The sequence below is a fragment of the Tilletiaria anomala genome (genome assembly GCF_000711695.1).
Source record: "Tilletiaria anomala UBC 951 chromosome Unknown K437scaffold_83, whole genome shotgun sequence".
In the NCBI taxonomy this organism is placed as follows: Eukaryota; Fungi; Basidiomycota; class Exobasidiomycetes; order Georgefischeriales; family Tilletiariaceae; genus Tilletiaria; species Tilletiaria anomala.
The window spans coordinates 1-27,045 of record NW_013546939.1 but is presented as its reverse complement, the minus strand read 5'-3'; the positions used below and the strand labels follow the sequence as shown (position 1 = coordinate 27,045).

The window sequence follows — 27,045 nt, the reverse complement described above, 5'->3', positions numbered from 1 at the left end:
AGAAAGCGATTGACCAAGATAGAAAAGGGCGAGAGAGCGAACAAAGAGGTTTTGCCAAGCATCTCTGGCCTGCCCATGCAGCGTCTGCAGCTGCAGATTGTCTGCGACGGTATATGTGCGATTTTCTCAAGTAGAATCTCTCAGATATTCTGTTTGTGGATTAGCGGCCTGACGGCGCGCAAGAGTCGCGTGGGGCTTTGCGTGCCCTATACCCTCTTAGCTGCTGTACCCTTGCAAATCCCCTTTCCTTGGCCCTCCCGCACGAGAGAGAGAGAGAGAGAGCCATGCAGGACAATGAGCGGAATTGATTCGGTGCAATACTCTGAAGATGGCCCCCCTCGACCTTGGTGACCTGGGGGGGGCCCTGTGCATTATGGGCGTGAAGCTGATTAATACAGGTCCAATAATACCAAGGTCTAATACCAATGGGCTGGTTTGGCATGTACGCAAAGTGCACCCTGCAGAACGGTTGGAAGAATCGCGGCTGACCGTCGGAGGGTAGCTGGGAGGGACAGAGCAGTACCTCAGATCCGACGCGGGAGGACCAGTCGTTCAAGGTATCGGTGTGCACCGACTTGCGCGGGCAGGGAGGACTGTAGCTGACAACGTCCCCCCCCCCCTCCTTTGAGGAATCGGCCATCTGGCACCATCTGCATATCCCGACGCATTTGCGACACGAGCCATGCCGCTCTACTCGCCTGTTAAAGTCGAACCGGGGCATCGGGTCGCCGAGTCGAGCAGCAGAAGCAGCGTCGGCAGCAGCAGCTCACCCGATGCGCACGGCTCCACCGGGTGCTTGCACACACGTGCCGTCAGGTCTGGCGCCGGTGTAGGCCACGCCAACGGCAGCGCCGGCAACGTATCTGCGGGCCGACTGATGCAAAAGTTTTCCGCGGGCCTGCGGTGGGGACGCAAGATCCGCGCGGGCGAGGTGATTCAGGACGACGAGGACGAGGACGTAAAGACGGGCCAGAGAAAGAAGCGCAAGGTGCGGTGCCCAAATGCACTTAATCCGGGCACAAATTGCTGACATGCTCTCTCGCTTCCTTCACTCTGCACAGCTGCTGCGATATCCGGCCTGCTCGACTTGCTCTGTCCCTCTGCACCGCCCCTTCATGTGTTTCGAGTGCGCCGCGCTCTGCTGCCACGGCGGTCCTAGCATAAACACTGCGCCGAGCGACTCGTCCCACATGCTGGCGCACTTGAGCAAGACGGGCCACAAACTTGCGTTCGAGCTACACACCGGCACGATCCTGTGCGCAGGGTGCAAAGACTACGTATTTGATGCCAAGTTCGACGAGGTGTATAGGAAGGAAAGCGCACGGGCAAGAAGGACGCATATGGCAAACGGAGACGATGCGCGAGACGGAGGTGAGGCCCGAAACCGGCAATCTCCTCCTCGACAAACCTTTAAACCTAAACTCTGCTTCTCACTTAGAAACTGCAAAAGTTGAGCTTGAACTGAAGCGCAAGCTAGCGATCGCATGCAAGCGTACGTCCATCTCCCGCTCCTGGGAAGAGAAACATACCCGGTCTGTCCCGCCTGTGACTGACGCTCGCCACTGACCGTGGTCTCACAGGTCCACGAGGGCTTCGCAACATGGGCGCAACGTGCTACATGAACGTGATCCTGCAATCATTCATCCACAACCCCATGCTCCGCAACTACTTTTTGTCCGACCGGCACAATTCTGCGCTATGCACCAATCGTGAAAACTGCCTAGCGTGCGAGATGGACGCCGTCTTCAGCGAGGTGCGCTCAAACCGAGAACACAGTATGCCGTATACGAGGCTGATGCGCGCATCCTTGCTCTACTGCCCACTCCTTCCCCAGTTCTTTTCTCGCAACAGTGCACACGCCGCGTTCGGGCCAACCAACTTTCTCTTTTGCCTGTGGCTCGCGCGAGAGTCGGCCGAGCTGACGTCGACTGGACAGCACGACGCACACGAGCTCTTCATTAGCGCACTGAACGGCGTGCACAACGCGCTGGTAAGCTCCACGTCCGGCCTGAGCCAATTCAGCGCAGGCGAAGCAGAGAGGCCGAGCGCCATCCCTGCTTTTCCCTTTGAAGATGTCGCGCCGCCCTTGCCGCTCGATGCGCTCGATCCGAACTTGCCACCTGGCAGCAGTGGCAACAGTAGCCATCACGACCCGTGGAGCCACCAGGGTGCCGGCTCGCACCCTCGCATGTGCCCCTGCGTTGTGCACCGCACCTTTGCCGGGGTGATGCAGAGCGACGTGTCGTGCCAGCGCTGTGGTCGGATGAACAGCACTCTGGATCCGTTCTTGGACCTCAGCTTGGACCTCCGGACGGATGCCAAGAAAGGAAACGGCGCTTCTGGTGGCGCGCTGGACGATGCTGCAGCGGACGGGAACAAGAAAGGGTTCAAGAAGAAGGGGATCGAGGCTACCAAAGCGGCCATCAAGATGCAGAAGGACTCGGAAGGTCCCGAGGAGCAGGACCTACTCGCCTGTTTACAAGGGTGGGGACTTCCGCGCAGCGTGCTGTCGAGAAAATGCGGGAGAGCAGAATATTGACTGTCATCCGTGGTGCCATCCCGTTTTGCAGATACTGTCGCGCTGAAACGCTCGACGCAGCGGCGTACACGTGCGCGCAGTGCGGCATGGGCTCACAAGCCACCAAGCAGTTGAGCATCTCGCGCTTCCCGCCAATTTTGTGCATTCAGCTCAAGGTACGCTTGTCTGTTTATGGAAAGGGCAAAGCCAGGAGATTGAGAAAGCTGACATTCGTATTTCTTGCTGCCGCACACCAACGCCCCCGCATGCTCTCAGCGCTTCGAGCACAGCGCGACGGCGGCAAAGATTGATGCGCAGGTCCGCTTTCCCCTCGAGCTCGACTTGCGCGAAATCACCACCGGCACGATACGCGGGGACGGGAGTCGCGTGGATCAGGATCCAGAGTGAGTCGTGCAACACACTGACCGGCGGATTGCCAGTGCGCAGCTTGTCTGACGACGAATGCCGCGACGAAATGCTGATGTGCACCCTTATGCTGTCTTACTTCCACCGCTTCCCAACCTTTTCTTTGCGAATTCGCAGCGCGTACATGTACGACCTGTTTACGACTGTGGTGCATGAGGGGACGCTGAGCACGGGTCACTACACTAATTATTCCAAATGGAGAGGCCAAGTACGTCCACTTTGCGCTTGGGCCACGGCGAACAGATCCAATGTGCAGCGTGCTGACCAAGTGAACGCTCTTCATCTTGTGCTTGCCACCGACCCTGCATTCGTTCTCCACAGTGGTACTTTTTCGACGATGACAAGGTGCAAATGGCATCGGAGAAAGCGGCACTGAACGGAGGCGCGTATCAGTTGTGTTACAAGCGACGTGCCCTCTTCAATCTCCCAGGCTGGGATTACCGATCGACTTGAAAGTGAAAGCCTTCCTTTGTATTGCTTGTCAGGCGTACATGTTTTACACCGAAGAAGCCATAGATGCTAAATGTGACTGTCATTCCAGCCAGGCATAGCCTAATGAAACACCGGCTGGCCAGGTCTAGCCGCCGGTCTCCACGTCCACCTACCAGTCGCTAGCGATCGGCACTGGGACTGAGCCCCACTCATGCTACAAATGCACTGGACACTGGGTGCCCTATGCAGAGCATCTTCTACGCAGAGTCTACGTAACAGTTGTATAAGTAGATACAACGTCGCCTGTCTGCACCGTCCGTACAGCTTCAGCATCGACGCCGCAACATGTCAACAGTCTCTTGCCCTTTTCGGTTGTCTCAGCTGTTCCCAGAGGTTCTCATCGTTTTTGGGTCGGTCCCATGATCCTCGGTCCCACTGTATTGGTATGTAGGCGAACGAGAACAGTATGGACTTTTACATGAAAGATGTTTGCAGGGAGTTTTTCAAGTGCGATTCGCCTGTGTGTTCGAGCTTCGTTCGCCCTTTGCTGCCTGCTTTCTGAACCGCTCGGAATATTGCCGGTTCTTCGGGTGTTCAACCATCTCAGTTTGTCACATCACCCTTTGCTGCTGCAACATTGCGTCCTCAGGCGTTCTTTAGGGCACACACTGCCCGTACCAACTGTTATTCGCATCCATGGTGAATCGGCCTAAAGGCTGGGCGCGCTGATTTGTCCTGCTACATAGAGGTAGGTGTTGGGACGGTGGAGAGGTTGCAGCAACCGATGAATGGAAGGATTGAATCTGTGCAGGAGTCGGCAGCCGGGCCATATCAAGTACGGAAGTAAATCACGTGAAAACAGGTGAAGCGTAGCAAGCCGGAGAGATATTAAGCCGCACATAACAACGAAGTGGAAGTCAAACAACTTATATCTTTCGCTTCCTGCACGAGCAATACTTCTTCTTTGTAGTCCCATCCTCGTTTTCCACCATCTGTGAATGGTGGACATAGTCTCAACGCTGTTCATCGTATTTGGTATTGCTCGTACTGCGTTACCAACTCACCCTCCGCGTCACACCTGGTGGACGCCCATATATCCAGTGGTCTGCAAATTGGCTATATCAAGTGCCGGCCCTCAGAGCGGTGTCATGAAGGAACGCTGCCCCAGAAGATGAGCAAGCCAACCCGTGCAGACCAGTGCCTGCCAGTCATATATGCATAGAGGGTGCTGCGCCTGGCGGCTGCCTTCGGATCGCTCCTTGACCTTCGGGCCTTGGGAGCAAGTCTCTGCCGAAACCACTTCCAATGGTCTCGCCGGCAGTACGGCACATCTGAGCCGGACAGGCCCCCTCAGACCAGAGTGACGTACAGCGGAGCAAATTCAAAGCTTCAAGCAGAACGCTTACGTAATGAACATCACTTGCATAGTGTACATGAATGCTGCTCTCTAGAGTGGATCCGCCCGCTATCTAACTCCAATCCATGTCCATCCATTTTCCACCCCTCTCCCCCCCACTAGGTTTCAGCGACACCTTCCATGTCACATCAACATCAAGGGTCGGCGGCTATGGAATGCCTTTGAGCTGCCGGGGAGCTTGACTATATAACACGTAATACCGAAGATATGACGGCCTTCTCCAGGGAAGCTACTACGTGTGTGGCCATAGCGAAAATGGTTTATATAGAAGCTGATTCTTGAGATGGGCACCCAATCTCCGTCTCCCTTCATCCTCCCAACTCAAGCTCAGGTTCTACCATGGCTCAACCTGCTCTGAATCCCACCAACGGTTCACTGACACTCAGAGGTCTCTAACAGCCGCAACATCACGAGACCACAAATCGAACTTGTTCGAGATGACTGACAAACCAGACTCCATGGCTGCGCTCACGTCCACCCCATGACGGTGTGGATACTTAGCAATCGCGACTTCGTCACCTCAATCACCTTCATCCCCTTCTACGCTGTCATCGCGTTTGGCGCCGGTATGCGCCTTTTCTACGAGAGGATCCCGCCAATGCTGTCGATGTGGCCACGAGCCTGATCAAAGTTCCGATCGTTGCCTTTGTCATCTGCCTGGTCATCTTGAAGATACCCAAGACGTCTAGATCACTGGCCGATCTGCACATGACAGTGACCGCTCTACTCAGCCTAGGACCGATATTCCTCAGCAGGAGCCTCCTCGTCATCCTGATCCCGCACACCCATGGTATCCTCTCGTCGCCTTCGAGCACAAAGGGTATCGTTGACAAGGTGATGAATCTCATTAACGTCCTGCTCCCATTACCACCATTCTCACCGCTATGTGGGGTTCCCCGCAACGAACGACCGATGGGCACAGCATCAATCGGGGCAAGAAGATGCGCAGAGCTCGCGCGCTCCTCCTGCTCCTCATCAACGTCGCCATGTCACTTCCCATCGTGTTACTGTGGGTGCAGGTGCGCTCGTCACCCGCGTACCAGGACTCCAAGTCGATCAGCCAGGTCGGTATCGCTCTCGAACTACTCTGTGTGCTCATCGGAGTTAAAGTCAACAGCGAGTCGCTGCACTCCAGGTTGTCCGTCAACTCGCTCTACTCTTCCATGCCCCTGTGACCATCAGGTACAAGATTGCGCAAGTCAAGTCCACGCCGATCGATGACACCGTCTACCTCAACGCGGCCTTCTGGTGAGTCTTCAAGCTTCTATAGTAAATAGATTGTCATTCTCGATCTGGTACCGACATCTCTCCCATAGGTTCCACCTCAGGATCGTCTACATCCACCCAGATGCTGTCTGCGTCTGTGTATCCTTCGACCGTTGGCAGTGGTGCCAGCGGCTCGCACCACTGTTCGAACAAACAGCCGCGAGGCGCGGCAGTGCGCACCAGCACAATCATACCTTCCAGGCATTCCCATGATGTCCCAGCAGCAGCAGCAGCAACAGTAACGCATGGGCCCTTACGACTCTCGTCAAATGCGATGCGATTCCGAATCTGTGTTATTCTGCTAGTACTAGAAGCTCGCTTTCTCTTGCAGACATTCCTCGAGAATGGAAGCTATCTTCTCTGCCGCATCGAATAGATCTGCTCCCTACTTCTTTTGAGACTATACAGAGACATGAAATGCGTGCGAAATGATACAGCAGGAGAAACCAATGCTAAAACTGGGGAAACTGAATCAAGCTTCTTGAGGTCCAATCTTGACGCAAGGATAGTTGGGGTGGTTGGATTGTTCATCGCCCCTCAGGGGCCGCATGATGGTCTTTGCCTTGCTGACACGTACCATCGTCGCTATTGCGTCTGGCACGCCCGTGCCGTAATCGAATGGAAACTCTAACTCGACGAGGTCATTTTGATTACGGCCACCAGTGTACAGGCTGCCGTCTGGGACCTGCTGCGGGAAAGACGACGCTAAGCCCATATCCAGCTGGAGCCGAGTGGCTTGATCGTACCGCAACCACGCCTTGGCGCTTGACGCGCTCGCTTCGTCGAACTTCGTCCGGCCGCTCTCCCTCCACCCGTTGGTGAGGAAGTATCGTCTGCGCTCCGGATTTGAAATCAGTTCTAGCCGGTACAAGCGTGTCGGGTGCTGAACAAGGGGCTCTGGCACTGAAGGTTCGATGTATGACGCATCGTCGGGATGTTGGTCCGGAGGCTCGTGGCAAAGAAGAAAGATGCGATAGGTGATCGAGCGACCGTGCAGCAGCATCCAGCGCGCACTACTGAGACCCGTAAGCGCGATTCCTGAGCCTACAAGGCAGATCGTGCGGTCAAGCGGCTTCCATTCCATCACTTGATAGCTAAGTACGCCGCTCGTCGCGACCTTGCCTTTGCCTGCGACCGTGAAAGGTCCTCGCATGATGCCCATGACGCGCCGCATGTCATCGGGCAGCGTATCTGCTGTAGCCATCAGCCGCTGCTCGATCCAGCTCCAGTAGTCCCCCATCAGCTGCACCAGCTTTTCAAACGTGATGTTGTGTCTCAAATCTACGGGGACGTCAATTCGGCGCATGTCAGCTTGAATGACTTGAACGCGGAAGACTAAACACAAACACCCACATTGCGGTTTGGCGTATCTGAACAAGAATTTGGTTTCGAACACTTCCTGACACCCGTCGATGACATCCCGAGGTACCGGCTCGTTCGGCACGCCAATGTCGAAGATCTCCACCGATGGCGTGCCGGACAGTCGAATTGTGCGGAGCCGACATGTCTTCCTGCCTGGTGGGAAAAGCTGCTTTGGTCGCCATTTACCCGTGCGGTACGCTCCGCCCCCACCACACTGGGTGCACCAGGCAAACGCGACATCGCAGGCAGCGCAGATGGCCTCCACAGGTATACGCTGCTTCTCGTCGAGCCCGCCACTGCTTGCACCGGAAGGGGCGCTGCTGCTCGAGTCTGTTGAGCCCTCGGGACTGGACACGACCGCCTCAATGATGACCTCACCAAGGGCTTGCTCACACACATCGCACTTCTGAAAAACCCGCCTGCCCCAGCCAGGTTTTGTAATGCCGGCCTCCCTCGACGGTGAAAATGACGCGCCAGGGGAAGGCTTATCCATCAGCTGGCACGGCCGACACTTGGCAGTGATGCGGTAGTCCTCAGAGACTTGTTTCGGCGAGTCGCTGTGGTGGAAGAGTGCATTTGCCAAGATGACAATCTTGTCGATATTGTTGCAAGTCGGCTCTCCGCATTTGATGCTGACTTCTACGACCGATTTTCCGGCAATGCGGCCAGTGATACCTCGTCGCTCCGCTAGGCGCTCCTCGTAGACCTGGTCCGGAACAGTCCGAGAGCCCGCCAGGGAAGACTCTTGCTCCAGCGCTTGGGCTTTTCGTTTTGGCGAGGATCCACCCGCGCGAGAGGCTTGCTCGCCTGCTGCGCCGCTGGTGACAGTACCCTTGCCGTTCACATCGAAACTCATATATGCACTGTGGCCAAAAAGGACGGTGGCGCCCGTCACGCTCGAGTTGTCCGGCATAGCGGGGGCTAGCGGCTTCTGCGTCGGAAACATGTGAGCTTGCTGGCTCTGTGCATCCCACAATGGCGTCGTCTGCGGGGCAGGCGCACTGAGCGGGGCCCAAGACTGCTGCAGCTGGGGCTGCGACTGAAAATCGCCGTTGTATTTCAGTACCGGTTGCTGGCCGCTGTAAGAAGTGATCGGTATGGACTCGTTTGACTCGGGACTGAAATCGTCCAGAGCTTGAGAGGCAAGCATGAGGTCCATCATATCCTGAGCATCGGTTGGGTCGAAGAGGAAAGACATGAGCGCATCGTAGTCCTTCTTGGCGTCCGAGAACTGGGTCGTAGCACTATTGGTAGGCGGCGTTGTCATGACAGGTGGCTGAGGAGCTGTCATCAGCATGGAGAAGTCAAACGCAAATGAAGTAGGTAGCTCAGACGAGCTTGGGTTGGTGGTAGGCGCTTGCCATGTTTGAGATGAGACCGATGAATTGGGGAAGGTGGTCTTCGTGCTATTGCTGCGCATGTCAAATGTGTCTGGAAATGCTTGATCTCCCATAGCAGGATTGACAAATGCCGTCACAGGCGAGTCATGCGGCTGCTGCAGCTGCAACTCTTGTTGGCGAAGACCATCACTGATCAGATTATCCAGCCAAGTGTCTTCGTTGTTCCCTTCCATCGTGGCTGCGGGTTATGTACCTGTGCAGCTGCTATGCTACGCTCCCAGCCAACAGGTGGATACCGACACTTTTGTGAGTCAGGTCTCGAAGTGATTCGCTCTCAGTTAGACGTTGCTCGCGTCGCACGATAGTGCTCGACGGATATCGCAATCTTGCAAATCTCGTGGTGCCCGACTGCCTGTCTATTGGCGAACTCACCAGCCAAATCCGTATTTGGATCAGAACAGCGAGCCAATTACATACTACATGCACCCTGTCGCCTTCTCCAGGGTGGTGGTGAGATCTCTCGCTTTGATTGATTTCAGGCACCGGATCAGCACGAGGCGGAGCGGCGAACAGATGTCATGGCCCGTTCGTAGTTCTCCGCAAGGCATCGCTGCGGGCGTCTGTAACCCGCAAAGCGCAAAAACTATCGTGACTCATGTCGGTTGCACGCGACGAAGTGCGCGCTCATTGACAGCGTCCACTGCAATCCATCCTGTTGCGTGTGGTGTCATGCAACGTATTCCTTGGTCGATGCTACGATGAGACTTGGTCTCGCCATACAGACGGCACCTCGAGCGAGTCTCGAGTTTTGACATTGCAGGGGGGGTGCACAAGAGATGACGAGACGAACGTTTATGGAGGCGAACGCCAAGGTCGGGATTCAAGGCGTCTTCTGAGACAGACCTCATCAAAGAAGAGTACAAGAAAATGAAGTTCAAGTCGATGATACAGATGATCAGATTGGCTGTGCCGATACGTGCGAAAGACGTTCTCTTGATGAGCGTAGATGTATGTATGACACGCCAGGTGACAAACGGGAAAGCTACCTTTTGCGCTTTGCAGCATAAGCTTCCTTGCCAAAAAACGGCCACTACCCTCCGGTCCATCTGAAGACAAACAGGAAAGAATCGCTCTCGGTGCCTTCTTGTTGAGCGCTGAGCGTGGAAGTAGAAAGCTACAGCGCTCATGAGGAAGGACCTGATATTTTACTTTGTTACGCAAAGAGGAGAAAGAAGGAAGAGAAAGAGAAGGATATGCCTGAAATAGATGTGATTCCAATCGAATATCCTGAGGCATCTCTACAACCCTAATGGGCGTGAACCGCTCAGACAAGTATTGGAATCCTCTAGGAACGCTTTGTTCCGCTACCGCATCCGATGAGTCATGTCCTGGACCCGTAACGTAGCTTCTGTCGTCAGTGGTTCCCATTCATCAAGTGCCTCCTCTGTGACCTGTGGTACATACTGCTGTGATGCCTCTCTATGAACATGGCTTGCGGTCTTGTGCCTGTGGTAGTTAATTTATTGAGTATATTGATGGCTTCGTGTAGCGCGACGGCTCGTGCTCACGCTCCGTGCTGCCTCATTGCATCGGCGTTGGCCGTCAGTCCCGCATGGGTGCAGGCTGCTGCTGCAGTGCTCCACCTGCGGCCGCTCGCACACTCTGGCTGTGTAGTGCGGATTGTATTTGATTCACTTGCCTCACGGGGCAGGACCGGCTGCAGGACCGAGAACGAGAAGGGCTTCTGTGTTCATCTTGCACACATCCAAGGCCTTATCCATCCTCGTGGTGGCGCCTTCACTCACGTGCGCGGACATTTGTGCAGTGTAGAGCAAGCGATGAGCAATTACTGGACGGTCCTCCTCCATCGTCATTATCGTCACCAGCAGCGATATAGCAGTACCAGCGGGATCGCCTACCATGCACCACGCATAACCACCCCAGCGACTCAGCTCCACGCTCCAGTCTAGAAAAGCACGGAAAGCGAACGGATGGTCTGGTTAGCGTACAACCTGCCTTATCGCATTTGATACATTACAGCACTTATAGAGCAGAGAGCGAGAGCCGAGCCGTGGAGCAACGTTTCGCTTGCAGAACGACCGGATTTTTAAAAGCGGCACGCCGAATGTCAGGCCCGCCTGCACAGCTGAAAGACATTCCACACCTGACTCTCTGTTCCCATTCACGACAGCCAGAGACGCTGCTGCCATCCTTCCGGCAAAGCTCGCCAGACGTGATGAGCAGGGTGCAGACCGGCAGCGAAGGGGCAGCCAGGTCTAACTTCCACCCGATGGTCAGTCGCACATTGCGGTCCTACACGGCACACGACGGCCCGGCCTTTGCTCACCGGGACGGAGCAACACTGTACAAGGTCCTGCCAGAAGGAGAAAAAGACACCGACGATGATGACGACGATGAAGATGGTACAGGCACACCATGGTCTTTGAACACAGCGGACGACGAGACGAGAAAGGATCACGAAGGACTTCTGCACGGCGAGCACAGCAGCAGCTTCAAATCTGTCCCATGGGGCGCACGAGCGGCCAAGCGGCGCAGCTCAGCGTTCAGCAAGTTGTTGAGGGGTAACAAGAAACGGAGGGGGAGACGCTCGTTGATATTCAAAGCTGTTGTCGCTGCGAGTGCGGTCTGTGCCTGCTGCCTCCTCGGCCTGATCATGTTCACGAGCCGCGACGGGGCAAACTGGCGCACCGTCGGTGGGCAGCGAGGCGATGCGGCAGCAGTTGGGGATGTGGACGCAGCAGCGAGATTCTCACTGCCCGGAGGCTACGTTCGACATCATGAGCTCGAGGAGACGGCGCGCACGACGGTCTTCCTGTTCAAGACGGGCTATACTGTCATGTTTGATCGGCTGCCCGTGCAGATCATGCACAGTCCGCCTATGCCGTCCTCACCGCTTCGCAAGTACTATTCGGATGTCGAGTTCACGCTGGATGACGTGTATGTCAAAAACATCCTCCAGGTAAGCTCATCTTTTGGCGGTAATAGGCTTGCCTGCAGCGTGAGAGGGCAAGAATGACGGGAAAGTATCGCTAACGTGGTGTACGATTGCGATTTCCAGGATATTTCGCCGCGCTTGCAGGCCCTCCCGGTATTCAAGACGTATTACCGGCTGCACAGCCTCATAGCATCGGGCCTACCCGTTCCCCATGGAGGCGAGTTCTGGGACTTGGATGCGCTCAAGATCATGCCGATACACGGGGACGCCTACCGCGCGCACCGTGATTTCAACTGGCACGTTGCTGCGGACGGGGATACGTTCCTGTTCACCGAAAACATCCTACGCTACCTGTCCGCGCACGACGCGGCGCAGCTTCACTACCTCGGCCACCGCGACAGCCGGGAGATTAATTGCAGCACCGCACGCTTGTTCGGAGACGGCAAGCTCTTCTGGGCGCACGGCGGGTCCGGGTATGCACTGAGCAAGGGGCTGCTGGATCACATGCTGCAAGACGACCCGTTCAGGTTCAACGGCGGCATCGATCAGACCATCGCAGAGGAAGGCGCCGGCGACGTCATTCTCGGCAGGGTCATCATGGACCTGACCAACGGTACGATCAAGGGCCCCAATGCCGGCGAACATCTGTGAGTCTGAGTCCCTAGCTTGAGCTGAATTGGCTGTATGCGCACCCCGAACCCACTTCGCCATGGACTCAAATATTCAATGAAGCACCAGATGTTCTGACATGCCCGTCTCATTCCTATCGCATACACACAGGTTCAATCCCGACCCAGTGCGTTCGTTGAATTTCGTCCAGGAAAACTGGTACTTGCCCGTCTTGTCGCTCCATCACCTTTCCAACGCCGAGATATACGGCCTGCGGCTATTCGAGCAGGATGCGCTTAACTTGCTCCAGCGCATATTTGGCCCGAAAGGCGACATGATTCGCCGCTGTGATATAGCGCGTGAGTGGCACAAATTAGCAGGTGCCAGCCACTCCGTTTCTTCGTGCCACGCCGGGCGGGCGACTGACGACGTCCTCTTCCATCGCTCTGACGCAGACTACATTCTCCCATCGGACCTGAAAGGAGCCCTGGAGCAGTATACGCGTAGACCTTCCGCCTCACAACACACGCTTCGCCTGGAACACCACCGCTTCGCCATTTCCCATCCCGTCAGCTTTGGCCCAGATTGGGGCAAGTACCTCAAGAAGGCGTACAACCCTGACCTATGCATTGGTTTGTGCGAAGAGGTGAGTGATTGTCCAAGGAACCCGCTCCAAGATGACGTGCACCCTGGTGCACGATCCTTACTCCTCTTGAATCTCTGCTTCATTCGCACTTCGCAGCGCAAGGAATGTTTCGGATGGCAGTGGGAGAAGGACAAGGGGTGCGCTCTACAGCTGGACTCCTGGAACCTTCCCTTGCCGGTACCCGAGGATTCCATCGAATCAGGTATTCGAATTGACAGAATCGCGGCATTCATGGCCAAGAACGACTGCTACGACATGCGGAAGCGGACTTTCAATGACACTCTGTGGATGCAAAGGCCGTCGTTATTACCGTGACAGCTAATTATGCAGACAGCAAGCATGGAATTTATAGATCAACTGATTAGCGGATGAATATCGCATTGTAGCATACAAGCAACTGCATCACATACGATCAAATCGTGAAAGAATACAACGGAAACACTAGGCTACATGGGTGGGGGCCGTATGTGGACCGCGAATTGCTTGTACTGCCGCTGCAGCTGTTGATGCCGCTATCGACGCAGATGCAGATGCAGTGCGCATCTTTTCAGGCGACAAGAAGTGCATATGGATCATCAACTCCGTGCACGAAGCGGTTAACGCACCCAGACTGCCCAGCAGCTCCTTTTGGAAGCTGTACTCAGCAGAGATGCCCTTGATCAGGGTCGAGATTTGGACGATGAGCTGTGAATGACCAGTGAGTGTGTCAATACACGTCATTATCTCGTGCTCTGAGAGCGAAACCAAGGTATACTCACCCTGACAAGTCTGTTTGATTCGTCCCAGAGCCGCGCAACGCACTCCTCATGCGCGGCGCCATCTTCCAGCCGTTGGAAAGCTGATCTACATTCCTGTAGCGTGGAACGCAGCAGTCCAGTAAGTTGGTCGCATTGGGTAGATTTGCCGCGTAGCTCCGTCAGCTTAGACCCTAGCGAAGGCGGCTGAGACTCCGCAGCCGGTGTACTGGGCTGAGAGTCGCGTGACGTGAAATGTGCAATATCTTCATCCAGGCTTCGACCCAGCAGACTTGCCCAAACGGAGGCTGAAGTCATGGTTACCTTGTCCACCAGCTCGAGAAGATGATCATCGAGAGGACTGGCAAGTTCTCTCCTGAGCGGAGTTAGCGATTGCTTTTGCTGCATCTGCAAGGGCGCCGTGCGCACGGCGGACATCGGCGTATGCCAAACATCCAAAGCCGACATAGGTGCGGTAGATGAACTGTCCTTCCTGTCGTGTTGTCGGAGCTCTGGCATAAATGGGGTCTGCCTAATGGTGAATGCAGAGGTTCTTGGTTCGGCGCTGCGAGTCGCCAAGGGCCTGTCTTGCTCAAACATGACACCAGTAGAGATGTCATCGCTGCCCAGTCGGCTGCGACCCCCTGCACCTCGTTTTCGTGCGCGCTCCATGTCGTCTACGTCAAATGTCTCCGTATGAGCAGGGGCTGTTGCGGTTGCGTTGAGCAGAGCTCCCTGTGCCACGTCTTTCGCGCTGAAAGAGCCAGCATGGCGCCGTCGCTGAGGTCTGGTGACGGAAGGATTCGCTATATGCCGCGGACGAGACTGTGGTATCCCTTCAGCGATGGGAGAAAGAGCACTGTCCATTCTCTTGTCGCCAATCGTAAGCACCTCGGAGTGTTGCAGGAAAGGCTGCACTGCCTCAATATGAGGAGACATCGACTTCCAGCTGTTGCTAAGCTCAACAATGGTACCGTAGAGCATCATAACGAAGGTCCGGCTGTATCGCACATCGGCAGTTTGCTGCAATGGCTTGAGCTGGAGTTGCAAAACGGATGCGACGCGTCGAAACGTGGATATGCTATCTTTGCATGCTGCCAACACTGCGCGAACGATGCCCGCCTCCGCGTTACCATTCCTTGAAAGCGAGTCGAAACGATCGAGCGCTCTAATGAGTCCTGCCATGGACCCACCAGCGACTTCCAAGATGCGGTTGAATTGCATAGAGATGCGCTCTTCAAGGGTGAAGAAGATGTACTGTTTCAGTGCGGTGTGCATCTGAGACAAGGCGAAAAGAAGGCCACGTGTGGCATCGATGAACATCAATACCGGCGGGGGAATCGCCTTGGAAGCCATCGCTCGTGGCATGGAAGAGAGACGCTTGAAATAGATATTGCGCTCCACATCGACGGAAGCAGAGTGGCCATTCGCTGACGATGGCGAGCCGCGAAGAATCGGTATCTGCGTGCTGCCACCCGGCGTCCGACGCAGGTAAGATGCATCTGGAGTGGCCGCCGCAAATGATGAAGAGGGTGGTGGCGTCCCCAAGTTCTCAGCTGCAGCCTGCGCAGCAACAGTCGAGGGTAAACTGAGTTTGCGCAGGCCAGATGGGGGGTGCCGCAAAGTGGCTGAGGGCAGCAAAGTCGAGCCGCCGTTAAGGCTGGCTGGTGGCGAATGGGACACAAATGCACTCTGGTCTGTATCTTGGCTGTAGGTCAATTGATTCGTCAACTTCTTGATAATTAGTGGCTGCGTAGGTTGTTCGATGACTGTTCGGTCGCCAATATCACCATCAGTGCTTGTCGTGAATGCTTGCCACGGGGACGAAGTGTCTTGAGCCGGTCCGTCAATCATGTCAACAGTCTCGCTCGACTTTTGGCGCTTCGGTAGCCTACCAGACAATTTTGACAGACTAGCCGATGAGGCCGACGAGCTACTGGAGACATCTCGACTGTGGCGTCCTCGAAAAGCAGCTGGCGGCGGTGGCAGCGGCGGCAGCGGGTCAGCAAGCTCGAGAACCGCTAGCTCCGCCAGCGTTGGCTGCCGAGGTTCTTGTAGTGATTCGGATTTAAATACGCTCGTTGGCTCCGTAGCTGGCGAGCTCAAGGGCGAAAATTCGGCTGGTAATGGTGGGACCGGATCAGGTATGGACTGCGTACTTGGCGGTGGTGGCGAAGGCCTGCGTTCAGAGCTGGCCGGAGTCGTCGATCTCGACGAAGCTTGAGATCCCATTTGGATCAGCATTTCACCGAGAGCTGTGGTTGCAGCTGACGTTGATGGCACGTCGAATTCTGCAGCAGCAATGGATTTTTCCAACACAGGCGCAGTGTAAGTTTCGGGCTTGGGGACAGGGAGGGACATGACATCGCTCTCCAATGCATCCAGCTCGTTGGCTTCCATTGGATGTTTCCTCGCACCAGTAGCTGTGTTGAAATGAGCACCACGCATGAGTGTCGCTCGCACTTCATATATCAAGCAATCAATGCTCACCGGTCTGATCTTCGATCCAATTTTGCAGATCTTTGATCCAAGCGTTCATGGTCCGATCCTCTGCTTTCCTACGAGTCGCCAGTAGCCTCTCGCGCTCTTTTGCCATCTCTTTCTGAGCTGCCGGCGTATTCGGAGGTGGAGAGGCAGCGGCCACCGCTGCGACGGCAGTTTCAGCAGTCGTGATGGTGGGCACCGTAGCGATGTGAGGGGGTGGCCATATAAGTGGGTTGTGCTCAATTTTGAGAATCTTGAGATGCCGCATCTGCGCGACATAGTGCGGAAGGCGCTTGAGTCGGTTATTGGAAATGGAAAGAACGCGTAGATTGAGAAGTCGCCCAGGGGCTTCTGGCATAGAACGGACTTTGTTCCGACTGATGTCCAATATCTCAATGCACGGAAGCTCGGTGACGACTGTTGGAAAGACGGTGAGCAGGTTGGCACGAACGTTGAGATAGCGTAGCCTTGAAAGTTGGGAAAACGACGCTGGCAGGGTCGTGATGAGATTGTATCCGAGAGCCAAGCGCACAATTTCATCCTTGAGAATTTGCACCACTTCTTCTGGGACGCTCTCGATCTTGCGATGGCAAAGGTCCAAAGTGTCCGCTACAACCGCTGGCTCTTGGACCACTGCAGCGAGATCCGAAGCGACTGCGGCATCACTCGAGTCTTTGCTTGCATGACCTGCTTCTTTTCTTCTTCCCGTACTTCCAGCACCTGCTGCTGCGCCTGGCTGCAGCCGCATAGCTAAGACGAGAGCAACAAGCTCGGCCTCCTGCATGGCCTGCGAGCTGGAGCTTGGCACGGACAAGGGGATGGACTGGGGGTAAGGCGGGATGTTCGTCATCGTTGAGGAAGCTTACGCTTAGTTGTCGGAAGCATGACTGGGTATCGATGCTGCATGTCCAGTCATGCCTTTCTGGATCGCTGACGATAATGCAGGATAGATGCTTCAGCGCGAAGTCAGAGCTCGAGCACCATGTACGAAGGCAGACACGAACCGGCCCAGCGGTGGGTTGACTAATCTGCGCGAGCTGGATCTGGCCAATTCTCGAGCACTCTGCACTGTCCGACGAGGGCTCTGATAACAGCTGTCCATATCAGGATTCCTTTATTCGCCACGTTCGATGGAGAGCCATCTATATTTGCCACATGGGCATTGCATAAATGGTGGCATTTACATTCGAGTCTGCCATGTAATGCTGGAATACCAAACATGGAACGATGAACTACGAAACACTACACGCACGGGGGCACGGACCTGCATTCAGCGCAGCGAGAGTTGGGCGGAACACCCGCCGCTATGGCACTCAACATACTATTAGTTGTTTGTGGTAGTGACCGATGAGTTCGTGATGACTTCACCTTTGCACTTGGCAGCACTTCTGGCTTTCAAGTTTCAGTAGCTTGTTCAAGCTCGACATGCCGCTTTCAGGAATTTTGTGGACTGTTCTGCGCTCGATGTTGGTAATTTGCATGCCTTTGTTTTGAGACATAGCAAACACGAAGCAACTGACACCAGCACCCCTACTCTTGAACCGACGGAAAGTACTTTAATAGTGTGGTGGCTCGCCTTGTCATGCGTGCCCGCAAACATCACTGGATTGAAAGGAGACGTGCAGCCCGCTATCTACGACGGTGAGAGGGAACGATCGGTTGTTCCAAAGCCAGACGTGAACATCGTTGCGAAGTTGCGAGCTTTTTGCTATTTCACTGGCCTGGGTTCCCTCGCCTGTCAAGCTTGGGCTTTATCTCATCCATCCTGTTCAGTCGTGCGTCCACCGGATTTCCTTCTATCCGCCATTTGCTGTCTAATTGGCGCCCACTGCCGCGTCATCCGAGCCTACCTCACCAACGAAGTTCTGTGAGGCCATGCCATTGTACATAGTACAAAGGGCAGAATGGGAAGGGAAGCGAGCAGCGAGCAGTGTAGACATTAAACGACACAATTTATTCTCAACAAGATCTGGGTCAGAAAATGATGCGCACCTCATCTGGGCTGTGGGTCTTCATCACCTGATTGTTGAGGTTACCGACTATTGGATGGTCCGTACCAACGGTCTGGGTGGTTTTCTTGAATTGGTCGTCGGTGGTGGTTCCAATCATCTCCAATGCTCGATTGGTCTTTCCTAAAAGCGATAGACAAGGGCTTCAAATCAATACCCGAAGAGTTGAGAGTGTGTCAAATACAAGCTGAAGTAGGGACAACAAAAAGTGCATCTTCCCGTTGATTTGAGCTACATACATGTCGGTTGAAGAGCCTCCAACGCGACTTTGACCCCCTAAAGCACTTCCTGCGTCAGCAGGCATCACAGAACGCTGTCATTCTGAACCAATCTTAGGGTATTTTTATGGTCCGTTTCTCGCTGCACCTTGCTCGACATTGCTGGATGTAGATCCGACGTTCGAGGCAGCAAGGCAAAGGGGACCGAAAGTGTTCAGGGTCAAATCAACAAATCCTTGGACGTCAGCATTGTCAGCCGCGTCCTTCGTCGTCCGCTTGTTCCGAAGCTTCTGCTTCCTGTGCACGTGAGACTCATATTAGGGTTGTGGGCTTGCGCCCATCGAAGCAAAACCTGAACCGCTCTTCCGCCGACCGCCATCAGAAAAATCGAAACACGCGAAGAAGCAGTCGAGCTGAACCTCTACACCCCCACCTTCACGAGCTTGGTCTTCATGCCGCATGATGCGCAGAGTTGGCCTACCAGGCTGTGCTGAAATCAAGAGTGCACCTGCGTTAGGATGGATGCGTGACACGTGCGAGCCGATGTAGCCTCGATGTTCGTTCTCGCCAACCTGGTCGTGAGTCACAGTCTCGACAGAAAACTGCATGCTTGTCTGGTTGCCTGCTGGCGGTGTTGCGCTAATCACTTGTTGGTCCTGCTTCTGCTCTCTTTCAATTTTTGTTGCCACCCTACGTTTTTCTTTCAGGACACGATCAGGATCGAGGCGAAAGAGTTCCGCAAGGAAGCAGCTACAGCAATCCACGAAGCCATTAATGTCAAGTTCGCCAACAAGGTGCTGCAAGATGTTGGGCTCTGCGTCTGCTTGCATGATCTGCTCTCCTGCTCCGCTGGAAAAGTACGCTGGGGTGATGGCTGCCTCTACTACCAGGTAACGTTCCGACTCGTCGTTTTCCGACCGATGATCGGAGAGGTGCTCCTGGGCAAGATCAAGTCTTCCAACGAAGACGGCATTCGGGTCAGCATGGGCTTCTACGACGATATTTACATTCCAGCGACGCTCATCCCCTCGCCACGCGGATACGACCACACAGAACGCGCCTGGTTCTGGGTGCTGAATCCGGCAGACGACGAACAGATCGAGCAGGATCCTCTGATGGTCCCTAAGGAAGATCGTGCGTACCTCGACCGTGATGAGCCAATCCGTTTCCGAGTGGAAGCGGACGAGTTTCACGAAGCCGAGCCAGGGCCTGTTTTCGGCGAAGGCAAGGCTGTGACTGCAGAGCATGCTGCGAAACCCAAGGAGGCGCCTTACGTGGTTATTGTGAGTGCCTCGGCTGGCTCTGTGTTCTGCTCGCATTAGAGTCACTGATCTGACCTAATCGATTGCATATTGATGTGCAGGGTGGTATCACTTCATCGGGTCTCGGTCTGCCAAGCTGGTGGTCCAATGCGGAGCAAGTCATGGAAGAGTAGAGATTCGAGTCGCACAGTAAGTGCTACGCTCACTTGTCATTCCATTGCATCATTTCTACATTGTAGCATACATTTGAATTTCAGGCATAAAATAGGGTATATCATCTGACTGAGCAACGATCTACAAGATAGCATCGTCAATTACTACCCATACTTCCGAGCACCTTCATCGCCAGAGCTCTGAGGACTTCCGCCTTCTGATGAGCGCCCAGCTTGATGAACACCTCTGCCACGCTCTTGCCCTTGGCATCTCTGATGGCTCCTAGCCGGTTCCCAACAACAGCCCCACCGATTGCGCCAGGAATGTTGCCCAAGATGAACCCTAGACTTGCGCCCGATGCCAAGCCGACCCAGGTCCATATGGGCGCAATGCGGCGTACTTCGGGCCTGAGCAGCTCCTCGAACACATCACCGAAGACACCATCGGCCGAGGGTTGCGCACCATCAGCAGCCGTGTTTGCGCCTGCGTGTTCGTGTTTGTGCGCGCCTCCAGCTGCCCCTGCCGCACCGCCAAAGGCCGGCGCTCCAGCGTGTCGGAAAAAGTTATGGAAAAAGTTGGCGGACGATTGCTGTTCCTTTTCTGGATCGCCGTCTGGGCCGAAAAAGCTGGACCAGTCGGCCGTGCCTGTCGACGATGAGGAAGAGGAGTAGGAAGAGTGCATCTTCCGTTGCGCATCGTACTCTGCTCGCCGGCCGGGATCCGAAAGGATGTAGTCTGCAGAGGTAGACAGGGTAATTCCTCTCAGTCTTCGCTCACCTCTGAGTGAATGGAAAGCTGCAGTGAATACTGACAAGAATCAGCTAGCGTCTGAAAGCGCACTGTATACCGCTCTCTTCTGAAACGTATCGTGGGACCCAGTGTTAGTCAACGCGACAATACTGGGACCAGCATTTCCCGCGCCAGAGGCAAACACAAAATACTCACTCTGACGGTGTAGCATGCGGAAATCGATCAGGATGCGATCGCAGCGATTCTTTCCGGTACGCGTCCTTGATCTCTGCTGTAGTCGCGGATGGCGAGACACTCAGCGTCTTGTAGTAATCGGGTAGTGGTGTGGAATTCATGCTTGCAACCTCTCGGCGACGCGGTCCGGGTTGAACTTTGTGGCGAGGAGCGCGATGTGCACCAGCAGCGGCAACGGCAGCTGCTGCTACTTGGCAAGCGGAGCTGCGTGCACAATAAAGCACAGCGGAGACGGTTCCCTTTGGACTTGGACAACTAAACGGAGATGGTGGGAAGGACAATGGTGCAATCAGCAATCCGTGATCACCATGTAATATGGAATGACCAGCATGCATGGATGATGGACATGTAACATCATGACGTGGAGTTGGAGGCCTGCCACCGAATGCAAGGGACACACACTGTTGTGACTACGCAAAAGTGCGAGGAAAATGCGGTGCCGAAGGTGCAAGAGATGAGGCTGTGAGCACCAACCCTATATAAAGATTGCTCCGCTGCGTTCCCCATGACAACTGGGCTTTTTTTGGAGCAACCGAGCTTCCTGCACTGACTTGCATGGGGAAAATCCAGACCCTTGACGAAGCTCAGGGGCTCATAACCCATTATCAGGCAACCGGTGGCGAGCAGCAAGAGCGACCTTGAACGGTCAGAACACACTTAAGGTTTGAGGCTTTGAGTACGGACGAGGAAAGCTAATAGAATCCCCGTCAACCGCAATGTAACCGCCAATCATCAATCGATAGCTCTGATCTCATCGCCCTGCAGAAAGAAAAAGTACAAAACGTGCGAAGAAAAAGACATGGGGGTTTTGTGTATGTATGTGGTTGGGTGGTTGGTTCGTTGGAAGGGGGTGTCCCGTATCTTCCCTTTTCTCCTTCTGTATTTTCTTTCTGCGGCAACCCAAGCTGCCCCTCTCACGACGCTCACGTGGAAAGGGGAGTGCGGCTGCGGACTTTTTGTGTTATGTTACGTTGTGTGGTGGGGTGGTTCTTCGGAATATTGCCTTCTTGAGGGTCCTGCAATCAAATGCCAGGCGGGGAGGCGAGGCAACGCTTGTCATGCTCCCAATGTAGCAACAGAAGCTCCCAACACAGTGGCTGCTGTGGCGTCGCGGGGTTGCGCATTTACGCGCTAAGCGAGGGGAACGCACGGCTGTCATCCAAGCTGAAGTTAGCCTGGCCGCGAGCGCTGCGGCCGCTGGCACCGCCGGGGCCACCGCGGCTGCCACGGGTGGCACCGCCACGGCCAGAGCCACGGTCGCTGCCCCTGCCGCGTCCGGCACCACCCCTACTGCCTCCTCGGCCACCGCGCACGCCGCGCTCGCCACTTGCGGGCGCCTCAAAGTACGTGTCGATCTCGACGGCTTGCTTCTCCTTGCGAGCCTTTTGCGCGCGGGCAGACTCCTGTTGTACAGTGACGACCAATGAGAAGATGTTGCATTAGCATCCTCAACTCCCCGCTCGCTCGCACGCAGTGAAACAGGGCCTCTCTGCGGAACAGCACATACCTTACTTGATGCCGTAGCGGCAAAGTAGCTCTCTGAATCCTCGGAGGCCTTCTGAACCTTGGTGCCGAACTCCTTCCACTCGTCAGCCTGGCGCGGAGTGGGAGCCTTGGTGCCGTTGATAGCAGCCTTCTTGGTGGCCTGCTCGGCGAGGTACTCGTCGAGAGTCTTGGTGTTGTCCACCTCCTCGACAGCAGCTGGAGCGCCAGCGTCAGCAGCGGCAGCTTCGGCACCGTCGGCCTTGGTCTCGCCGTTGGCGGGCGTAGCGACAGAGCTCTCCTCGGCGACGGCGTCGAGGACAGCGCCCTCCTCCGCGTCCTGCTCGCGCTTGGGGTCGTCACCGCCCCAGCCCTGAGCAATGGCCTTTCCAGAGTCACTGTGTAAGGCGTCGCGGTCAGCGTGGTGTCTGCCAGAGGACCACGAAAAGACTCACGTCCGGCCGGTAGCAGAGTGCCTGTCAAACTCACGGCCGCGACCGCGGCCACCACGGCCACGTCCACGACCAGCACGACCACGCTCAGCTGCAAACAGTGAAGAGAATATTATCAATACCGTGCTCCCGGAAGAATTAGGCTTGTCAGCGGCCGTTGCTGTGTGATTCATCTGGTGTTTGAACACGCCATGCCTGCGAGCACGCCGTTTCTATCTGAATGGTAGCTTTCCTTGCACCGTCCCATCCACATCCCGACCAAGTTGGTATTGGCGAAGCGAAGCAGCGACGATGGCTGACGGACTGCGCGACTCACACAAACGAGAGTCGCGGTTCTCCCTCTGCTCGCCGTCAGCAGCGGCAGTAATGGCGCCGCGGGGACCTCCACGTGCGCCGTCTCGTGCAGCGCCTCCCCTCCTCACGGCACCTGGGATCTCGCGAGTGGGCTTGCTGACCGCCGAGGTCGTGTCATTCTTCTTGACGGGGGCGGGGACGGCGGCGGGAGCCTCTCCGTCCTCTGTAGAGAAAGGTCACGTACCCAAGCCGAACATGGAATAGAGCAGAAGTTGAATGTGGAGAGCACGCAAATAGAAAAAAAGAGTATTGAGCTTATATCACTTCGGCGGCCGATCGTGAGCGGTACAAAGATACTTACCGCTAAGGAGGGCAAACGGGTTTCTAGATGCGACGCTCATGGCGGTCGACAGAGGCTGCACGTGTGATGAAAAGGCAGAGGCGAAGGGTGGGAATAAGTATCCAAGCGCACCGTTAGCAACTAGGGTCTCGTGTTGCGTTCTCTCGGAAGCATTCTCGTGAGCAGGCAGCCATCCAGCCGACGCTGCTACTCCTCGACTTTCCTTCCCTGTTGCTGCTCCGAATGTGCAAGAACAGAGAAACTCACCCTCAATAGACCTCTGTAGGTCTGATCCTTTAGGTGTGGATAGCTGGTGTTGCTTGATTCGACTGTTAATACAAGTCGGTCGGAAGAAAAACAGACTTGGGCGACTGAGATGAAAAGGAGGCTGTTTTTCCCCCCGAAACGCAATGAGCCTGGATCCTTTTTGGCCTTGGTCCACTCTCTCTCTTACCTCTTGCTCTTTTTTTCTTTATCTTTGTCAGGTCGCTGGTCGGTTTTGATCGCTGCTGTTTGCTACCAAGGGATATAGCGGGCCTCGGACGTAGCTTGTCTGAGCTTGGGGGATGAAGAAGTTCTGCGAGGATGCTGGGTGGGGGTTGTCTGTGGGAGAAGCTTCTCCTTGTCTCTCTGCCGCAGCCGCTCTTTCTCTCGCGGCGGGAATCATATGGCGGTGTGTGAGCGGGTGGACAGCTTTTGACTGCTGCAGAGCCAGCGCTCGCCAGGCCGCATTTGCTCGCGCCTGTGTGCTTACTCCCATCCAAACAGTGCCGTCCAGTGCAATGCCCTTCCTCAGAGTCGCGCAGCTGTCCCGCGACACTTTTGACTCAACACACTTGGGTCTCGACCCTCTCTCCTGCTGCGGTGCTTCTTTCTGATGACTGCGGTGCACACCTTTGACTCAAACCACCTCCATCCGCGACACCCTGGGATGAGTCTATGACTACAGTGAACATACATGTAACATGCATTTGGATCCATCTACATATACACATTGTTTAGAAAGCGCATTAACAGCACATCCCGCTTCACAGGCGTAAGTATCAGGGGCCCTCTGTCTCTTGTCTATACGTCTGGTTCACTTCCATGTGAAGTCCCGCTCAAAGACGCGGCATGAACTGCAAGCTGCTACCGCCGTCCAGCGGGATTGCGGCACCGGTGATGTGCGAGCCGGCGCGCGAGGAAAGGAAGACAACCAGACCGCCGATGTCCTCAGGCGAGCCCAAGCGGCCTGTGCACAGAGAAAGTTGTGTGCACGCGCGTGCGGGACGACGCGAAAACGGGAACAAATATCAGCGAGTCAGTTGACGACTGCTACTTCTTATGTCTTCGAGATGGACTCACCTGTAGGCTGTGACGACTCAAGCAGATCGCCGCTCTCTCCGATCGCATATGCAGTCATGCGGCTTGGGAAGACGCCAGGGCAGATGGCATTGATGAGGACGTGCTTCTCGGCCAGGCTGTTCGCCAGCGTTCGTGTCAGGTGCACCGACGCCGCCTTCGACGGTTGGTCTGAGGTTGCACGCGCAAAAAGAAGAGCGTATGTGAGTTTTGCGATATCAAATAGCGACCGTATGCCTGGCTTCCTTCTTGAGTTCCACACCAGGCCTGAGCGGAAGTCTACTCACAGCTGAAAGTACCGTGGCCTGGCGCAGACAACGGGCTTTCGGCCATTGGCGTGTAGGCAGCCGTGGAGGCAATGTTGATGACCTCGGCGTGGTCTGAGAGGTTCGAGCCCGTCCGCTGGTCAATCGTACCGTATATATGGAGCCATCCGAAGCCAATGAAGGCGACTACTTACTCGTGTTCGACTTGTTCTCCGTCAGCAGCGGCAATAGCCTGCGGGGCCGAAAGATGGGCGCGAAGGAGAGTGTGAATAACATCATGTCAAAGGGCCAATGCACAGAAAATAACGCGGGAAGCACTCACGCGACTGTCAGGTAAAATTGGCTCTTGACGTTCAAATCAAACACCTTGTCCCAGCCCTTTTGCTCAGGGAAGTCATCCATCGCCGCACCCCAGGTGAGACCAGCGTTATTGATCAACTGAGAAGGGATGCAGCCGTGGCGAAGTTAGCATTCGGCAAACCCATCCCAGCAGCATCCTCAGAGTAATGTAAGCGCAAAGCTCACAATGTGCAACTCCTTCTCCTTGTCGAAAATCTTTTTGGCCAAGGCATCACACCCCGCCTTGTTGCTCACGTCAGCCTGGACCGGAATGACGGCCAGGCCGGAAACGGCACCCGGGGGTGACAAGACGTTTAGGTCTTTGGCGACCCGCTGCAGCTCTTCGAGCTTTCGAGACGCAATGTAGACTGCGTATAATAGTGAATGCAGCCGAAATCAGTATTGCCCGTCCATTTTCCTTCCCATACATTCCCAAAAAGACAAGGCAAGTCTATTTGCTGCTCACCCTTGGCACCGTTGCGGACGAGAGCGGCAGAAATCACTGGATAGCAGATGGGTAGTGGTGCCACGATCAGTATAGCAGCGACGCGGGGATGTTTACCTCCGGGGCTGGAACAGCTCACTTTTTCCAAGACCCGATCCACCACCAGTAACGAGGGCAACCTGATCACCAAGAACAAAGCGCGAATGTCGTCCATGCTAGCCGGTCAGCTATCTCCTCTGGGGGCTCCGTAGTTTGAATAGGATAAATTCTTCCCGCCGTGAAAACTACGGCGGGGTACCACACAAAGCTTGCTCACCTTGCCCTTGATGCCGAATAAGGTGTTGATCCCAAGCTCAGGCATCTGATCGGGAGCGGCGTCCTTCGGCATGTTGGCGAGATGTCAAGTAGATACGATGGGATTAGGTTGGTCGTGGCAGGGGGGATCAGATAGCTTCCGAGCGTCAAGCGAATGTGTAAAACAGTTCCAGCTGCTGGTCTTCAGCTATTATGCACGATGGATCCTTCCAGGAAGAGCAACCAGCATGTTAACTTGTATCAAAGAACCATCAGTTGGTAGCCCATTAGCATGAACAAGTTGGGTGCCAAAGTGGGGTGGCACCATCGGCTCGGCATCGGTAACCGTTTTGCGTAAAGCCGGAACAAACACTGGATCTGTTTGAATGTGTGAAAGTTTGTGACCATCAACGCAAACACGCGTCCATCAAGATTTACCGCAAGGTAACATAGTCAAGACGATGCTGCTCGTCCTTACCACTTCATCGTCCGGTCCATGTCCGGCATCTAGGAGATCTCCTCAATGCTCATCGTCTCCATTGGTTTCTGCACCAGCGTTCTTGCACCTTGGTGGTCTTTGCAGTGGTCTGGTCGAAAATGCGGAGCCGAGACTGGCAATCTGAGTGTATCGGTCCCAACGAAGCCTTCTGCTGCAACGCTCAAAACGGGACAAACACTGACTCGGAAGCCGGAAACTAAGAGGGATGAGAATTCAAAATTGCAAGGTCATTGCTACGTGCAATCATTAAAGGACCGAGGCGCTGGAATACATCGTATCCATTCGACCCGGGACAATGGTGATACCGCGAGCTGGAGACCAGCACGTACAGACACAAATGCCGGTTCGAATACAAGCACTCTGGAATGAATGATCTGCGGGTAACCCAAAAGAATAATAGAAGCCCGAGGCGGTTAAAAATGTGTGAAGTGTGTATGCTTGTCAGTGCTTGAATGGGTCGACGTTTGGGTGGAGGGG

General features: G+C 55.1%; 13 protein-coding genes across 13 annotated transcripts; 6 read left to right on the top strand and 7 right to left on the bottom strand.

Annotated features, from left to right (window-relative positions):
• Window positions 1–659: 659 nt before the first annotated feature.
• On the top strand, window positions 660–3,487 carry K437DRAFT_258382 (cysteine proteinase). The gene is made up of 9 exons (XM_013386159.1): window positions 660–988; window positions 1,062–1,371; window positions 1,439–1,492; window positions 1,581–1,753; window positions 1,835–2,484; window positions 2,571–2,694; window positions 2,795–2,922; window positions 3,062–3,152; window positions 3,266–3,487. Exons 1-9 carry the CDS (start codon window positions 683–685, stop codon window positions 3,395–3,397), a joined length of 1,968 nt encoding a protein of 655 aa, XP_013241613.1. The 5' UTR covers window positions 660–682; the 3' UTR covers window positions 3,398–3,487.
• A 2,282-nt stretch (window positions 3,488–5,769) lies between these two features.
• On the top strand, window positions 5,770–6,442 carry K437DRAFT_258379 (uncharacterized protein). Its single transcript, XM_013386158.1, has 3 exons — window positions 5,770–5,857; window positions 5,929–6,041; window positions 6,110–6,442. The coding sequence occupies exons 1-3, from the start codon at window positions 5,780–5,782 to the stop codon at window positions 6,270–6,272; spliced, it is 354 nt and encodes a 117-aa protein (XP_013241612.1). The 5' UTR covers window positions 5,770–5,779; the 3' UTR covers window positions 6,273–6,442.
• A 41-nt stretch (window positions 6,443–6,483) lies between these two features.
• Window positions 6,484–9,204, bottom strand: K437DRAFT_179760 (uncharacterized protein). The gene is made up of 2 exons (XM_013386157.1): window positions 7,413–9,204; window positions 6,484–7,340 (listed from the first exon to the last, which is right to left on the bottom strand). The coding sequence occupies exons 1-2, from the start codon at window positions 8,992–8,994 to the stop codon at window positions 6,532–6,534; spliced, it is 2,391 nt and encodes a 796-aa protein (XP_013241611.1). The 5' UTR covers window positions 8,995–9,204; the 3' UTR covers window positions 6,484–6,531.
• On the bottom strand, window positions 9,205–10,242 carry K437DRAFT_179618 (uncharacterized protein). Its single transcript, XM_013386156.1, has 2 exons — window positions 10,226–10,242; window positions 9,205–10,149 (listed from the first exon to the last, which is right to left on the bottom strand). The coding sequence occupies exon 2, from the start codon at window positions 9,946–9,948 to the stop codon at window positions 9,415–9,417; it is 534 nt and encodes a 177-aa protein (XP_013241610.1). The 5' UTR covers window positions 9,949–10,149; window positions 10,226–10,242; the 3' UTR covers window positions 9,205–9,414.
• Window positions 10,243–10,561: 319 nt separating this feature from the next.
• K437DRAFT_258377 (glycosyltransferase family 31 protein) lies at window positions 10,562–13,391 on the top strand. The gene is made up of 4 exons (XM_013386155.1): window positions 10,562–11,741; window positions 11,841–12,364; window positions 12,498–12,685; window positions 12,782–13,391. Exons 1-4 carry the CDS (start codon window positions 10,887–10,889, stop codon window positions 13,285–13,287), a joined length of 2,073 nt encoding a protein of 690 aa, XP_013241609.1. The 5' UTR covers window positions 10,562–10,886; the 3' UTR covers window positions 13,288–13,391.
• K437DRAFT_258376 (uncharacterized protein) lies at window positions 13,336–17,112 on the bottom strand. Its single transcript, XM_013386154.1, has 3 exons — window positions 16,197–17,112; window positions 13,731–16,129; window positions 13,336–13,656 (listed from the first exon to the last, which is right to left on the bottom strand). The coding sequence occupies exons 1-3, from the start codon at window positions 17,038–17,040 to the stop codon at window positions 13,414–13,416; spliced, it is 3,486 nt and encodes a 1,161-aa protein (XP_013241608.1). The 5' UTR covers window positions 17,041–17,112; the 3' UTR covers window positions 13,336–13,413.
• A 453-nt stretch (window positions 17,113–17,565) lies between these two features.
• Window positions 17,566–18,173, top strand: K437DRAFT_179546 (uncharacterized protein). Its single transcript, XM_013386153.1, has 2 exons — window positions 17,566–17,656; window positions 17,743–18,173. The coding sequence occupies exons 1-2, from the start codon at window positions 17,616–17,618 to the stop codon at window positions 18,059–18,061; spliced, it is 360 nt and encodes a 119-aa protein (XP_013241607.1). The 5' UTR covers window positions 17,566–17,615; the 3' UTR covers window positions 18,062–18,173.
• Window positions 18,174–18,971: 798 nt separating this feature from the next.
• Window positions 18,972–19,852, top strand: K437DRAFT_279105 (uncharacterized protein; the record flags this gene model as incomplete). The annotated part of the gene is made up of 3 exons (XM_013386152.1): window positions 18,972–18,995; window positions 19,125–19,700; window positions 19,781–19,852. 3 exons carry the CDS (start codon window positions 18,972–18,974, stop codon window positions 19,850–19,852), a joined length of 672 nt encoding a protein of 223 aa, XP_013241606.1.
• Window positions 19,853–19,915: 63 nt separating this feature from the next.
• On the bottom strand, window positions 19,916–20,750 carry K437DRAFT_258375 (uncharacterized protein). The gene has a single exon (XM_013386151.1). The coding sequence runs from the start codon at window positions 20,512–20,514 to the stop codon at window positions 19,990–19,992; it is 525 nt and encodes a 174-aa protein (XP_013241605.1). The 5' UTR covers window positions 20,515–20,750; the 3' UTR covers window positions 19,916–19,989.
• On the bottom strand, window positions 20,710–21,188 carry K437DRAFT_258373 (uncharacterized protein). The gene has a single exon (XM_013386150.1). The coding sequence runs from the start codon at window positions 21,149–21,151 to the stop codon at window positions 20,774–20,776; it is 378 nt and encodes a 125-aa protein (XP_013241604.1). The 5' UTR covers window positions 21,152–21,188; the 3' UTR covers window positions 20,710–20,773.
• Window positions 21,189–21,539: 351 nt separating this feature from the next.
• On the bottom strand, window positions 21,540–23,190 carry K437DRAFT_258372 (uncharacterized protein). Its single transcript, XM_013386149.1, has 3 exons — window positions 22,754–23,190; window positions 22,324–22,696; window positions 21,540–22,219 (listed from the first exon to the last, which is right to left on the bottom strand). The coding sequence occupies exons 1-3, from the start codon at window positions 22,921–22,923 to the stop codon at window positions 21,941–21,943; spliced, it is 822 nt and encodes a 273-aa protein (XP_013241603.1). The 5' UTR covers window positions 22,924–23,190; the 3' UTR covers window positions 21,540–21,940.
• A 1,168-nt stretch (window positions 23,191–24,358) lies between these two features.
• K437DRAFT_258369 (NAD(P)-binding protein) lies at window positions 24,359–26,559 on the bottom strand. Its single transcript, XM_013386148.1, has 9 exons — window positions 26,092–26,559; window positions 25,915–25,954; window positions 25,797–25,832; window positions 25,517–25,698; window positions 25,314–25,429; window positions 25,186–25,223; window positions 25,013–25,105; window positions 24,754–24,896; window positions 24,359–24,683 (listed from the first exon to the last, which is right to left on the bottom strand). Exons 1-9 carry the CDS (start codon window positions 26,161–26,163, stop codon window positions 24,597–24,599), a joined length of 807 nt encoding a protein of 268 aa, XP_013241602.1. The 5' UTR covers window positions 26,164–26,559; the 3' UTR covers window positions 24,359–24,596.
• K437DRAFT_258368 (uncharacterized protein) lies at window positions 26,527–26,988 on the top strand. The gene has a single exon (XM_013386147.1). It carries the CDS (start codon window positions 26,593–26,595, stop codon window positions 26,935–26,937), a length of 345 nt encoding a protein of 114 aa, XP_013241601.1. The 5' UTR covers window positions 26,527–26,592; the 3' UTR covers window positions 26,938–26,988.
• Window positions 26,989–27,045: the final 57 nt, after the last annotated feature.